The following is a 15138-nucleotide window of genomic DNA, read 5'->3' on the forward strand; positions in this document are numbered from 1 at the left end:
TCCTACTGGTAAGAAATTAATTTGCTTAGGTGAAGTCTAAGTAATTATTCAATGCACCATATTTTGCTAGAATAATTTCATAGGAGATATTTGTTTTAAAACATTTGATGTTACAGGCTGGAGAGATGGCTCAGTGGTTAGAATCATTGGTTGCTGTTCCAGAGGATCCAGGTTTAATTCCCAGCATGCACATAGCAGCTCACAACTCTGTGTAACTCCAGTTCCAGGGGATCTGATGCTCTTATATAGACTTACATGCAGAAAAAACACAAATGCACATAAAAAGAAGAAAAAGTGATGTTTCATGCATAAGATATCAACATATGTCCATCATTCCTCTAATTGTATTAAACTAGTTTTCAAATGTCAAAAAATTTCAATGATCATGTTATTTACTAAGCAAAAATGAGAATTACAAAGCTCACTGTAGATCATCTTTATATCTAGGTGGGACTTAACAGAAATCAAACATGCTTTGAGACCTCTGTGCTGTCTTTCCCTATATATTGTCTCTCCTTGTCTTCTAGGTGTTTTCTCCATTCTACCAATGAAAAAAATAATCCTGAAGGTGCTAATGAATTTCTCATTATCATGAGCAGAATTAAAATCCCACTCTGCATGTTTAGAGCTCAGAGCACACGACCATCTCTCCGTGTGCTTCTGCTTATCTGCCTTCTGATACACAAACTTATATTAATGGGTAGCCTGGTTATTAATTTCTCTTAATGTATATATTTGTGTAGTTCCTGACTTATATGTTCTCCAAAGGAATGGAGACAAATTACTTTTAAAAGATTTAGACATCTTTATAAAAATTAAAAGTCTGTGATGACATTTCCTGAACATGTATGAGAATCAGAGTCCCAATACCAACCAATTAATGGTCTTGATTTTCTTCAAAATTATTTGATATGAAAAGTAAATATAGTAAATATTTTTGTTCCATCATTGTAGCACTTATGGGACCAGATGATTAAGGTCACTCTGCAGCATGAAAATAGAGACTTGATATGTCAAGAGAACAAAGTCAAAACACTAGAAAGTTACAGGGGCAAAGAAGATTTAAAAAAAATGAAGGTGGAAGAGGGAGGGAGGGAGAAAAGAGAGAGAGAACTGGTTTTTATTTGTTTGTGTGTGAGTGTGTGCGTGTGAGTGTGTGTGTGTGAGTGTGTGTGTGTGTGTGTTTGTGTGTATTTTACATCATAGGCTTGTCAAAGTTTACATAGTGGTAAAAATCAATAACTACTAATGTTTATCAAATACTGTTAAATCTGAGGAACATTATGACATTCCTCATTTAAAATATAAATAAATTCACCCATAGTGATTAGAGAGTTACTTCAAAAGTCAGTGAGATGTGAAACTTCAACTCCACTGTGGAAGTTATGATTCCAAATTTTTCCTTCCAGTTGTTGCAGTTTTTCTTCCATACAGCAGTATCTTTAGTGTTGTACAAGTAAAATGCTTGCTAAGAACCTGGCAGCTGTGTAGCAAATGGGATGATGTTATCCTATGCAAATATAGTGGAAATCCTTGGTCTCTTCAGCAGAGTAGGCTTGACATGCAGGAAAGCCTTTGTTTTCACGTACTGGTCTGCCTTCACTTGGTCTTATTTGTTTAATTTACATATTATACGTGTAATTATAATTATTGTCCCTACTTTCACTTCCCTGAATAGACCCAATGAGAGAGGTAAGGGAAGAACCGTGGAAAGGGAAGGAAGGAATGGGAATCAGTTACAGGAGGTCAACATAGAGGATGAAGAGGCAGCAATACAAGAAAAGGAATTGGATGAGGAAAATGAGCTTTCAAACATGTTTTACAAAATATAAAGTAGCTGTTAGGATGGTTCATCAAAGTTGTGCCTAAATATTAATTTTATCCTTCTTTGCTCTCAGAAAAAAATATTTAATTCCTTTTATATAGGGTACTCTGAAAGTCTTGGAAATATTCAAAAGGAGCTATCTCCCTATTATGACTCATAAGCTCTGAATTCATAGCATCTCCACTTCTCCATGAAGCATTTGGTAGTGGAAGCATGGAAAGAGGAGGCTAGAGAGTTCAGCCCTCCCTCTCTTATGTATGGCTTCTACTTCCATTTCATTATTCAAAGTAAGCTTTATCTTACCTTCACTGACAGGTGAATGGCAGTCTTCCCACAGGGATGAAAGAACATTATTGTGTCGTGGTAAATAGTAGCTTTGTTCTCCGGAGAAGCTACCTGGGAAAATCAACTGGCACTGAGAAAAAATAACATAATGCGCACATCAGGATTTAGTTCGTCACGTTGTTGCCTGTCTAGACTATTGGGTCCAGAGGCAGTTTAGAACCAAGGAGAAGAAAGAATGCATCCTTCATCTCCACAACTTTATCACTCATTGCACTGAGACTTTTAAAAGCCTTAGTGGATAGCACAATACAAGAGTGAGCATTAGATGCTTTTCTTTTCATTATGAAAATGAAAGAGGAGAAAGTGCTTCACCTACTTAGAGATTTGTTAGAATGTGTTTAACTATGTCAGCTCAGGGTACTTTGTGTTGTATCACAGTGAAACAAATAAGCACAATATAACTGGTTGTATTAGAATATACTTAACTATTAACTTATTTTAGTTTGTGACACTTTTATATCTTAAGATGTTTACCTGGATATTATTTTACATTACAAGAATTTAATAGAAAAAGAAGGCCTAATTCAGATTCTGCTTAATTTACTTATAGTAAGCTTTATTTTGTGCTCTACAATAAGCATGTCTCTTGTCTTATAGAGTAAGTCATGCCACTGAGCATACTTGCACAGTAAATGATTCCGTATAATAGATAGTGTTACATGCCTAAGTACCCATGAGCAGGTGTTAAAATTGGAAGCATGTGAACTATTCTTATTTGAGAGAAAATGAGAAGTTACCATTAGCAATACTTTAGGTAGAATGGGAATTAGGTTTCATATGTTAATTTAAATTATTTTATTTTATTTTTAGCTCTGAGCTTCACATCAAATAATGGAATAAATAGCTACTTGATCTAAGCTCACTGGTTTCTTTATGATTACTTTTTCTTCTTTACATTGCTATTTTTCATTAGATGCTTCAATCTTTATCTTTTGTTTTGTGTTACTTTATATTACCAACTTATAATATCTAGCTGGTTTGAGGTCATTTGTATATAGTTAAAATCACCCCCATGAGTAAACAAAACTACACAGTCATCCTTTAAGTAACAGTTCAACATAATGTGCACCTACCTAGTTCCAAATTCACAACAGTTGCAAGTAAGAACTTGGTTTAATTGTGTTTCTGAATACTTACTACATCCTACTTATCTAAGCTATCTTCAGGTGTCCTGTAATAATTGTTGAGGCTTCCAGACATATTCAGATAACAGGAAGAATAGATCAGAAAGCAAACATATTCCCAAACAAGTGGTCAAAGGAATATTATTGTCATAGAACTATAAGCAAAGAGAGGGCCTAAGAAGAAGGGACGATAATATCAAGTAAAACATAATCAAAATAGCAGAATATGCAAAGATTAAGGCCCTTCTTAAGAAAAGTAGTTTTTTAATCAAAATGTTCTCAACTTTCTTCAATCTCAAAATATACTACTTGTTTCTTGTATGCTTACTGTCAGGATAGTAACATTCTTAGACGTTAAAACTAATATTAAAATGTTAATTTTGAGACTAGGCATAATGATGCATTGCTATAAGCCAACATTCTGGAGGCTAATGTGTAAGAATTATGAGTTTGAGAACACCATGAGCTTCACCAGGAAACACTGTCTTAAAAATAAAAATAAATAATACAAATAAGTACATATTGCTTTTATTATTGCTTTTATATTATTGTTACATATCAATTTTCTACTTATTAAATCTACTTAGTAAATTAAATAAGTATAATCTACTCATTAAAAAATTAAATACTTATTAAAATTATTATGTAAATTATAAATGAAAATATGTAAAGTGGGTTCACTATATTTTAATTAATAATGTTTGTGTTACTGTCATCATTGGATAAATTTCTCCATATAGTTTTTTTAATTTTATAATTCTTATTATATAATTTTTAATATTTGCTTTTTAGAATGTACATTTTATGGCTCTAAAGATTGTCCTGTGGTTGGCAAAACTCCATATAAGTGTGTATCATTTCCTTTTAAGTATCAGCATAAGATGATCAGCAAAAAATAACCAAGGAATTTTTTTATAAGTCTAGGATGCCTAATATCTGATAATTCAATCATAGTGCATTTTAAAGTTTATTTTTCAAATTGTCATTAGGAAAGACTGTTACCCAGGAAGAGCAGTGTATTCTAATTTCCATCATGCATTATTTCTCATTGACTATTTTGTGGATGTATGCATTCCCAGTAATGGTAATAAAATATACCTGTGGAAAATTTATTATAAACACATACTGTTACACTATAATACCATTAGGAACTAACCACAAGACGAAAATGTTGATACCCTTTTGAAAAAGCCTTTGGGGAATATTAGTTCAAATTAAGTCTCATTAAAGAAATGACATGGAGAAGAGATGGACTGAGAACAGCTGATTTCAAAAGCAGGGTGTTTCTAGAAGATACTTGCTAGTATGATGATAGTATGATGACTCACCATACAACATAACAAAGAAGACCTTTAAGGTTCCCTTATTGCTGTTCATGCTTCAATAGCCACATCCATGTTGGTATTGATGGACAGATGGACATGTTCTCTCCCTACAGGAAGATTTATTTGTCATTCACAAAATTCTAAGGAACTAAACCACATAAATGCCTTTCCGAGGGAATTGAGCGCATTTCTCTTTCTCCAGATGTTTTTCTTCTCCACATTTCAGGGACCAGACAACTGCACGAAGTGTTCTCACTTTAAGGATGGTCCAAACTGTGTGGAGAAATGTCCAGATGGCCTACAGGGAGCAAACAGTTTCATTTTCAAGTATGCAGATCAGGATCGGGAATGCCACCCATGCCATCCAAACTGCACCCAAGGGTAAGCATCCTTGCTGGTCAAGGACTAAGCCATGGACATGTTTCCAGTTGAAAAGATGAACACAGTTATCAGTATCTCTGATGATGTCTACTTACATTAAAATAGTCTCAGGAAATGCTATTTATCTTTGTAATTTTCACGGTGATTTTAAATGAAATTCTTTCTAGGTGAACCACTGAAATATCTCCAATTATCATTTACCTATAACCTCCTTCTTAACTCCTTCATGAAGCTAGTGTGCTTTGGATGCAGTCTAAAAATCATCCAGTCTTATAATAGATTCAGTATATAGAAGAGACAATACAGTACTTGTATTATAGAGAATTTTTTATATTAAAGGTATGGTTTCTATTTCTTACTGTCAAAACTTAAAATGAGACTATCTCTTTAAAAATTCCTGCCTTGGATTAGTCCTTCAATGAAATCTGATCCTAGGCAATCATGGCAGAGAAAAAAAAAATAAGCTGCTCATATGTGTGCTCACAACATAACTAATATAGTGGTGTGAGTTGTTTTATTGTAGTTTTCCTATAACATAGAGTTCTCTGACTGTCATGAAACAATTCAGAGATATATACATATTTTCCATTCAAGAGGATATGTTGTGCAGCATAACCTATGATATTGATAACAGTTGGATAAACACAAATCAGGGGGATTGTTTTGTTCAGTGTTATTGTCATTGATGGAGACATTAGAGAAATAACACTATGTATGAAAGGAAATAATGTCCCCTCTAACAAATTCCAATCTATTTCTTAAGACAAATTTATCTCAGTAATAATGTTCCCCTTGTTTCCTCCAAAAGGTCAATATTGTTAGAATTGAGAGCAGTTTAACTCACTCCATCCTCTTACCATAAAACCTCACCTACCTTGTGAGTGCTTACCCTCAGTGTAGGAACAGAATGCACACACGTGTGCACACACTTGTTGAGAAGTTATCTTGGGCACTTTATATCCAGGAGGAAAGGAGAGGTTCTGTGAAAAGAGTGTCCTGCCAGATTAAGGCCTAGCTGTGAGAAGATACTGAAAAAGTGAAGCGAGCAACATTTTCTGTGAAGAAAACATCAATTTTGGGATGCTGCTATAAATTCCTACAGGTCACAAAATCAGCTAAGTCACTCTGTGAAGTGGGAGATCCTTAGAAGGCAAAGCAATATTCTGCCACACAGATTCAAATGCAGGTAGAAGAGCTGCTTGCCAACTCCTTGGTGTCTACATAAGCACACAGGTTGAGGGCACTGAGACAGTCACCTACACACTTTGCTTCAAGGAAAACAGAAGTAATAAACAACTCCCCTTCTGAGTGTTGGCACACTTGAGTTGAGACTATTTTAAAAAACAAAAAAACTTCTAGTGCTTCTGGAGCAGAAGAGTCAGCAAGAGTAAGAGAAAAACTTTGCCTGTGAAAATCATCCACAAGAGGGTTTTATTGTTTTGCAACTAAAATTAAACCAGTAAATTATTCAATATAATGTCGATGTCAACAGCTGTTGCCATTCAAAATGAGACCTTTTGCTGTTTTTGCAAATCTAATTACAATGAAACCATTAGGGAAATGAAAGTGAGACACAGAGCCTAGTCTGGATGTGTGGCTGGAGTGTCTTCCTCGTCAGCCTTTTAAAATCATGGCTGTATAATAAAGGAAAGCATATATAGTAGAGGGAGGCAGGAGTTGAGGCCAATGGAAAGGGTTCAAATGACTATAGCAACAGAACTGGGATCTCCTACAAAAGGAAAGCTGAGGTTTAATGGGGAGCTCTAAATAAATAGAAAGATACTCTCAACAGCTCCTGGCTACAGAATAACAATGAGACAGAAGATGTTGTATTTCATAGCACCTTCCAGGGTAATATGTCTCCAAGGATGACTTTGCTCTGAGGTCTTATTGTTGCTTTCACTGAGCTTCCCCTTCCTCATAACCTCCATATTCACTTTCACTGACTTCATGAAAGTGTTGCTGATTCCAGCTCCTGAGGAGAATTCAGGAATTCTTACATTGTATGAACTAGATCACAGTATACCCACTGTGCTTTGGCGTCTTGTACTGAAGAAAAGAGACATCCTGGGCAGCTCATCTCCTCTTTTCAAATTGAGTGTAAGCACATAGAGCTATGATCCAGTGACAGATCACAGAACAGAGGGAATGCTGGGATGAATGATTCTTTTTTTTTATTCCTCAGTTCATCTATTAATTGACCATATGAGTAAGTGTGAGCTCTCACCAGGCCACTTCTAATTCTGGGAGCAGATTCCCTTATGCATGTCAATGTTTATCAGGTCATTCAATAACCAAGCTAATGGAACTGTTCTTTCCAATTAAGAAATAAGATCTTAGTTTGAATAAGTTTAAAGATTTTCCTGAAAATAAAATTATCTAATACCTTAAATGTATTCTTACTACTCCAAAAGTACATTAAATAAATTGACTCTAAAAGTTATTCAAGTAACTTTTTAAAAGATGAACCATTTAGTCCTGATTAGAAAACTCTCACCAGTATCCTTAGTAGACAGAAGAAAAGGAAGGAAGGAAGGAAGGAAGGAAGGAAGGAAGGAAGGAAGGAAGGAAGGAAGGAAGAAAGGAAGAAAAAAGAAAATATATTGTCTTCTCTTGCCTTGAATAGGGGCCATATTTTATCAACATGTTCTTATCTTAATCATTCTTTAGCCTCTTCTATGGGATGCATGATAATCAAGTTGTCTTCTTTCAGTTTCTGTTGCAAATACCATCACCAAAAGCAATGAGGAGTAGGAAAAAGGCTATTGCAGATTGCACTTCCAGGTCACAGTCCATCATTGAGGGACATAAGAGCAGAAATTCAAGCTGGTGTTTAAAACAAAGAGAATGGAGGACCAGTGCCAACAGGGTGGTCAAAAGTTCTTTGTTTAATTAGCATTCTTATACAATCCAGGACCACCTGCCTAGGGTTGGTGCCACCCACAAGGAGATGAGTCCCTTTGCATCCATTAATAATCAAGGTAATTCCCCTTTGATATACCCACAAGCTAGTGCTATCTAGGTAATCCTCCATCAAGACTTTCCTCTCAGATGATTCTAGTCTGTGTCGAGTTGACAATTAAAGCTACCTAAGAGATCTGCTTTATATCATAAGTCATGTTTATAATTAAGACACAGCCATTGACCTGTAAGACTCACATTTATGTTGCTGAAAGGATGGTTAAGAGTTTGAACAAAAAATAATAATAAAAGAAATTTAAAAATTAAAGTTTGGTCATGTTGACACATACCTTAAATCCCAGTGCTTAAGAGGTAGAAGTAAGAAAATTTCTGTAAATTTGAGGCCAGCCTGTCCTACATAATGAGTAATTATGCAAGCCAGGGCTCCACAGTAACACCCTGTCTCAAAACAAAACAACAAATAAAAAGAACAACAAAACAAAACAAAGAACGAATTTGAAGTGCAATAATAATATTTATATTTATAATTGGTAGTATCTGTGGCTTAAAGAGAACTTATTAACTAAATGTATTCCATAATGCACAATGAGTACATTGTTCTCTACAGTGGCATTGCTTAATTTGTGATAATTTAACATCTACTTCATTTCCTTTTATTTTAATCCAAATTTGCATTGTAGACATGGATTGCAATGCTCATTTCATTGAGTGTTGTTTTTAAAAACCTCACTTAAAGTTTTATTGGCATGTACCTTAGTCTCTTTTATGAATTCATTTTTTTCTAATTTTCAAGTTTACATACTGAAAAATATCCATTGATACAATGATAGACAGAAAATCTGCTTGTAGAACTAAGTCTGTAGCTTTTATATTGATAAAATTAAAAATAACCTTCATTTTCATTTCAAAAATTGGAGATTTTTCACAAATATCTGAATTATGCTTGTCATGTAGGTATGTCAAGGCATTTATGTATCATGAACCAATGTAAGTCAAGCTTGTCTCACTATCCAGAGTTCTAGAGATGGTTTTGGAGTGTGTAAAAATGTTGCGAATTTCTGCTATTTTATAAATATTGTACTTTGGAATACTAATTTTTGAATGGTTTTATTCCTGGTCCTGTTTTTGGCCCCTTGCCATTTTTTATGCTTCAAAATTGGATGTTTTTCTTATCCTGTGATCTTGCTTAATCAATATAAATTTTGTGTTTTGAGTAGCAACATATATATATATAATACATTTTATATATATATATATATATAATGTATTATCTATGAAGAAACTAAAATACAATTGTATCTTTAAATCATGAGGGTTTATACTTTGAAAAAGCATCCCCACATTCATTGACCCACAGCCTTTTTGATCTTCATTTGTTTCTATAACCCTCATTTTAGAAACACATTTGAATCTCAAATACCCTACTTAATATCCTCAACAACTTTTCTTGACCCATGTTCATGTTCTATCAATCCCTCATCATTTCTGCTTGAATCCATTGTCCTGTCTGCAATGTGCTTCTCAACTTATATCAACATAAAGACCTTGGTGTAGACACAATATTTTTAAAGTTCTAATTTTACTAGTTCTCCCTGAATTTGAGTCTGTTGGCCAACCTCTAGATTTATTTTTCTAGTTAGTTTTTAAATTCTTTACAGTAACAATGCATACTTTTAAGATTTGTTTTATTTATATACATACATGTATGTATATGAGTTTGTATGATTTTCAGTGCCCATATACACCCAGAGGCTAGAAGAAGATTGGCAGATTCCCTTAGAGCTGGAGTTGTGTCCATCCATTTGCAGGACACCCAGATAGTTCCAGAGGTTCTAGAGTCCAACCCCTAGTCCTCATGAGTGTGGAGCATGTGCCTTTACCTGTTGAGGTATCTGTCCAGCCCAATTTTATTCAATTATACTTTCCCATGCTTTAGATACAAAAGACTGTCTTATGGCCTTACCATTAGAGGTCCTTGAGTTTCCTTTTTGGCATTGGATTTTTTTTTTCATGTCTTGTGTTCGTCAGCCATCTTTCCACTATCACCATTTCAACTCTTTCTAGTGTTCTATTTCAAAAGTGTTTCTCACTACCACCATGGCTCAAAACTTTCCTTCGCACTTGTTGAGGAAAATTGCTAACTACCCATGCAATAAACAGTAAATTCTAGATAGAAAGCAAAAAATGCAAGTATCACTCCCTCCTCCTAAAGTACACATATGAGGAAACATGTCCAACCTTTAGATTTTTCATTGCTGGGACAACTCTCCTCAAATATAAATTATAGAACATACTTACATCATTTGATCATTTTTCACTTAGAATTATGACTGTGTCTGTCAACTCCTCTCCTCCCAAACTCATTACTTTACTGGCATTTATTGAGACTGCATTTGCCTGTAAGCTAGTAACTTTACTATTACATTGTTTCTGATGTGGACTTACTGTTCTCCATGCCTAAATAGCCTAACTGGTTCTCATATAACTAGTCTTCACATTACAAAGAGATTTCAGATACAAATCTAACAATGTAGTGGCTTCCTTTTGCTATCAATCTTTCTTGGTTTTTCAGGGTAGCCCTTCAAAATTTAATGTTTTTAGCTTTTCATACAAGTATATACTGTCCACTGAGCACATCTGTCCTTATTCCTCTATTCTCTTTTTTCTCACTCCTCCTCATTCTGTTAGTCCTCTTTGTTCCCCTAGGCTTCACTTCTTCCATGTCATGTATATATGTATACAATTTTATATTGCTGTTTAAGGTCTAGGAAACACAAATGAGAAAAAAATACAATATTTGTTTTTTTCTGAGGCTGGCTTAATTGTTTCATAAATTGATCTCCAGTTGCACAGATTTTCTTGCAAATTATATAACTTTGTTCCCTGTGATTGAAAAACACTCTCATTGTGTATATTTACCACATTTTTCATTCAGACAAGCATAGCTTTTTTCAAACTACACAGTGGCTTTCCATTATCTACTAAGTTAAAGCCTACCACATCTGGCTCCTGAAGTTCTTCCATCCTCTTTGCCTCTCTGTGCCTGCCATCATTCTCCCTGTCGACTTAGAAATATTGTTCAGAGCGTGTAATGCTTTTGAGCTATGCTTTTGCCACAATTTTGTACTCCCTAACAACCACTGTTGCACCAGCCAAAGCTCTCAACATCTCAAACTACAGATCGCTGACTTTCTCCCAGAATGGTGACCATTATTACCTCTTAAAGCGGGACGCGCCGGTGTCCCTCTTCCATAATATACATACAGAGCTGTACTCTACATGTGTACTCATACATTTCTCATCTGCAAACTGTGAGCTCAATGAAAATAAGTAAAAAAAGCATCTAACTCATCTTATTCACTCCTGCAGCTCCTTGAAGGGTACAAGCACTTTAGTAGACTCATCACATGGGCTTATTGAAGGAATGAAGACATTTCATTATTCACACTCTCTCCTCAAACAGAATTTCACTATGGAATGTTTTTATCTTTCAAGGGTCATTATAACAATTACACACAAACTACAGCTTTTCAGACTCTCTCTGGCAAAGTAAACAGTAAGACTGTTAATTTTACAAAATGGCAGTACTGTCATAAATATAGCATTTGGAAGGGGATATCACAGGAACACAATGAAAAACAGCTCTTTAGAACAAAATAAAAGAAAATCATATGAGACTATTGTAGGGATTTTTAGTATTTTTTAATTTTTCAATTAAAAATTGTTCTGATTAGATCTAATGTATGGAACCAAGTCAATGATGTGTGCTTTAGCTGTTTCTTATCTTATCTCTTTATTTCATAGAACTTTATGACATTTTCTCAGGCTAAAATTTGCTTTTGCTGTTCAAACCTGATCCTCAAAAAAAAAATTACAGTGAACTGATTTTCTACATAGTAGTAATGTTACAGCAGATGATGAATGAGCAGAGAGATGGTTACTTAAGTTATCAGATGAGTTCTATTAGCTTACTAGCAACTGGAGTCAGTTACAGAAGCTGCTCATGGTCTGTCCACATCTCTACATATCTAAAGCTCCTTTTCCAGTTTTTAAACCTCAGAGTTTAGAAAAACATGTATACTCTCTATTACCACCCAAATTAAGCACTCCTATAAATCGTACCCCCAGAAGCTGTTTATGTTTGAGGAGAAGATGAAGAGAAATAAGAAATTCAACTTAAATACATTGGAAAATAGAAGAAACATTTCCATAATGGCCCAAAATGAAATTCTAAGGACTGTATATTAGAATTCTGTGCATTTAAATACATTCATCAAATTTTCATCTTTGTAGATTCCTCAGCTACCTCTGTGTGTTTATTCATTTACTACAGAATATCTACTTGCTTTTGTTGGAGTTGAATATTTTGATATTATTTTAAATATTTATGTTTACAGGTCATGTTTTTGCTGTTTAAAAGTGGTCATCAAGATGTACTGCAATGAGGGCCAAATCAGTTCATTTGCCTTTTAAATAAATGCATGTTTAATGATAAAAATTGAAGAGATTCATAACCAAGGATTGAAATAATCTGATTATGTAAAATATCCATGGGAATTGCATTAAAATATATTAACTTATTTTCTGCCAAGATCCATATTTAATGAACATCAAACATAAGGCTCTTATATTACATTCAATTGTTCATTGCCTTTTTATTGATTTTTTGGATATTGCTTAAACTTAACGGTGGTTTAAGAGAAATGATGTACTTGAAAAAATCCATAGTCACTGAACTTTCAGGTAAGTAATCCAGCTGTGTGTAGTGATGAAAGATGCAAAAGGACTGAAGGTTTCAGAAATGACTCTTTATGAAAGTTATCCACAGAAGCAGGTAAAATTTCCATTGCTGTTTCCATGTTTCCTGGCTTTGTACCTGAGTGGTTATTTCAATTCACTTCTGTGTTCCCACCGACAAATAATTTTTTTCTCGGTCTCTAAAATTATGCTGCCAAATAATAAAATTAAGGATTTGGGACATTTAGTGTTTATCTAGCTTGTTTTTTTTTTTTTTTTTTTTTTTTTTAATGACTGATTTCTCTTTCCTTGTATCTCTTTGACATCTGAATCTCTGCAGGTGCATAGGCTCAAGTATTGAAGATTGCATCGGCCTGATGGATAGGTACTTGGTGTGCTTACTTCTCATCTTCTTCCTCCAAGGCTCCATGCGTGAGCACTGGTGCATGTGTGTGCATGCCACTGTGACTGGAGAGTGATGGTTTCTGTTCTGTAATTGCTTGCAGGTGTAACGGTCCCACTAGTCATGACTGCATTTACTACCCATGGACGGGCCATTCCACTTTACCACAACATGCTAGGTAACATCAACCATGTTTCCATTTTATCACTCAAATTCTTTCCTTCCTTACCACCAGACAAAATTACTAACCAATTGGACTGAAGTTTTAATACATTAAATGAGAGTTACAGCAGAACTGAGAACACTTTGCTTTTAAAATCAGTTCTTAATTTTACCTTCCTTTGTTATGATTTCAGAGTTTTAATTAGTAATGCCATGATTTTAAATTTTATACACTTAAAAAGTTAGTAATTATCTTAGAATTTCAACAGAATATTCTTAAGTTTATACACAATTTCAAAACTCAAAGTTCATAAAGGAGAAACTTGAAAATGTTGATTGATACTTATAGAATGCTTTATTTAATTTGAATTTAATCTCTGATTTTTGTGTTATTTTGAACTGACTGTTTCAGATGGAAAAATTATCATATAATCAAAGTATTTTGTGCATGTTAAAGCATATATTGGCATTATAAGAACAGAATATATTATTTATGTTTATACAAAATTCGGGACACAAATATTTACAGTAGCTTTAATCACAGTCAACAAAACCTGGAAAAAACTTAAGCTATCCAGTTGTGATATATCCATGCATTGCAAAATGCCTGAGTAATAAAAAGGAAGAAATTGATGCTACACATACCGTGGATGGATCCCAAATTCACTATGCTGAGTGAAAGAAGCCAGACTGTTAAAAATACATACTGCATGGTTTCCTTCTTATATCAAACTCTGAAAAGGATGAAACTGCAGGGACAGAATATCAGTCAGAGTTGCCAAAAGCTAGAATTTCAGGGGCAAGGTTCACTGCTGAATAGTAAGAAGGAATTTTGCAGGTAATGGATCAATCTATACCTTTATTGTGGTATTAGTTGCACAAATAAAAAATACTTAATACAAACCCTGAGCTATGTATTTTATTACAAATTATATAAATTTGTGGTTTATTGTTTATACATAAAGAAATATGATTGTCAAAATATTTTGTGAAACATTTTAATTAGAAAAGTAGTAATTTGCAACTTTACATAGAAATATCATTAGCTTTCTAAAACAAATTACTTTGATCTTTTTTGCAAGAAATACAGTAATGTTAAAGTAAAAACAAAATGACATTTTTAGATTAAGTATTGCTTTTAATAAAGTTTTTGTGTTGTCATATGACAATGAAGCATTTATAAGGCATAACCATCACATTAAAAAAAATCACAATAGTGATAGATCCCTGTGGCTGCCTTTATCAGGAATAGCCATTATCCTAAATTCTAACAACTAAGTTTGTCTAGTCTAGTGTTCCCATCTTATCTAATTCAGTCTTAATATAGTCTTGTTCTATGTATCTGGCTACTTTCACTAAATATTACATGTATGAGATTCATCTGTGTCATTGAATCCATTCACAGCTTTTCCATTCATTTGCATTTAATTGCTTTTAAATTTTAAAGTGATTGAATAATTGATATGTCATTCTCATACATTGTTTGTTAATAAGTAAATAGTGATGACAAGTTCTAAAGTAAATTATGTGTTTAGAGCAGATTGGTTTATACAGCAGTGGCACATTGATACGTGGGCTTGAAAAACTGGTTTATATAGTTATCTTGAGCTAACTTTAAACTATGAAAAAATTAAAAAAAAAAGAAAGAAAAAGGTAATAAGAAACAGTACATGAGAGTTATGACCAAAATTTAAATCCTACCTTGTAGCTGAAAGTTTTCCTGTGTCCTACCTAGTCTTCAGCCGCTTAGACCCAAGTAAACACACAGAGGCTTGTATTATTTACAATGATATGGCCTATTGGCTCAGGCTACTTACTAGCTAGCTCTTATATCTTAAACTGACCCATTTCTATAAATCTATACTTTGACACATGGCTTGTGGCTTACCGGTACTTTTACATCCTGCTTCTCCT

The 15138-nt window shown here is 34.0% G+C and overlaps 1 protein-coding gene across 1 annotated transcript in view; it reads left to right on the forward strand.

Moving 5' to 3' along the window:
• Nucleotides 1-15138, forward strand: part of Erbb4 (erb-b2 receptor tyrosine kinase 4) — a 708187-nt gene that overhangs the window by 434060 nt on the left and 258989 nt on the right. Inside the window, exons 15-16 of the mRNA XM_059278119.1 lie at nucleotides 4846-5000; nucleotides 13000-13044. Coding sequence (XP_059134102.1) covers nucleotides 4846-5000; nucleotides 13000-13044 — 200 coding nt within the window. The remainder of the gene's footprint in view (nucleotides 1-4845; nucleotides 5001-12999; nucleotides 13045-15138) is intronic.

Source organism: Peromyscus eremicus, chromosome 13, assembly GCF_949786415.1.
Source record: "Peromyscus eremicus chromosome 13, PerEre_H2_v1, whole genome shotgun sequence".
Classification (NCBI taxonomy): Eukaryota; Metazoa; Chordata; class Mammalia; order Rodentia; family Cricetidae; genus Peromyscus; species Peromyscus eremicus.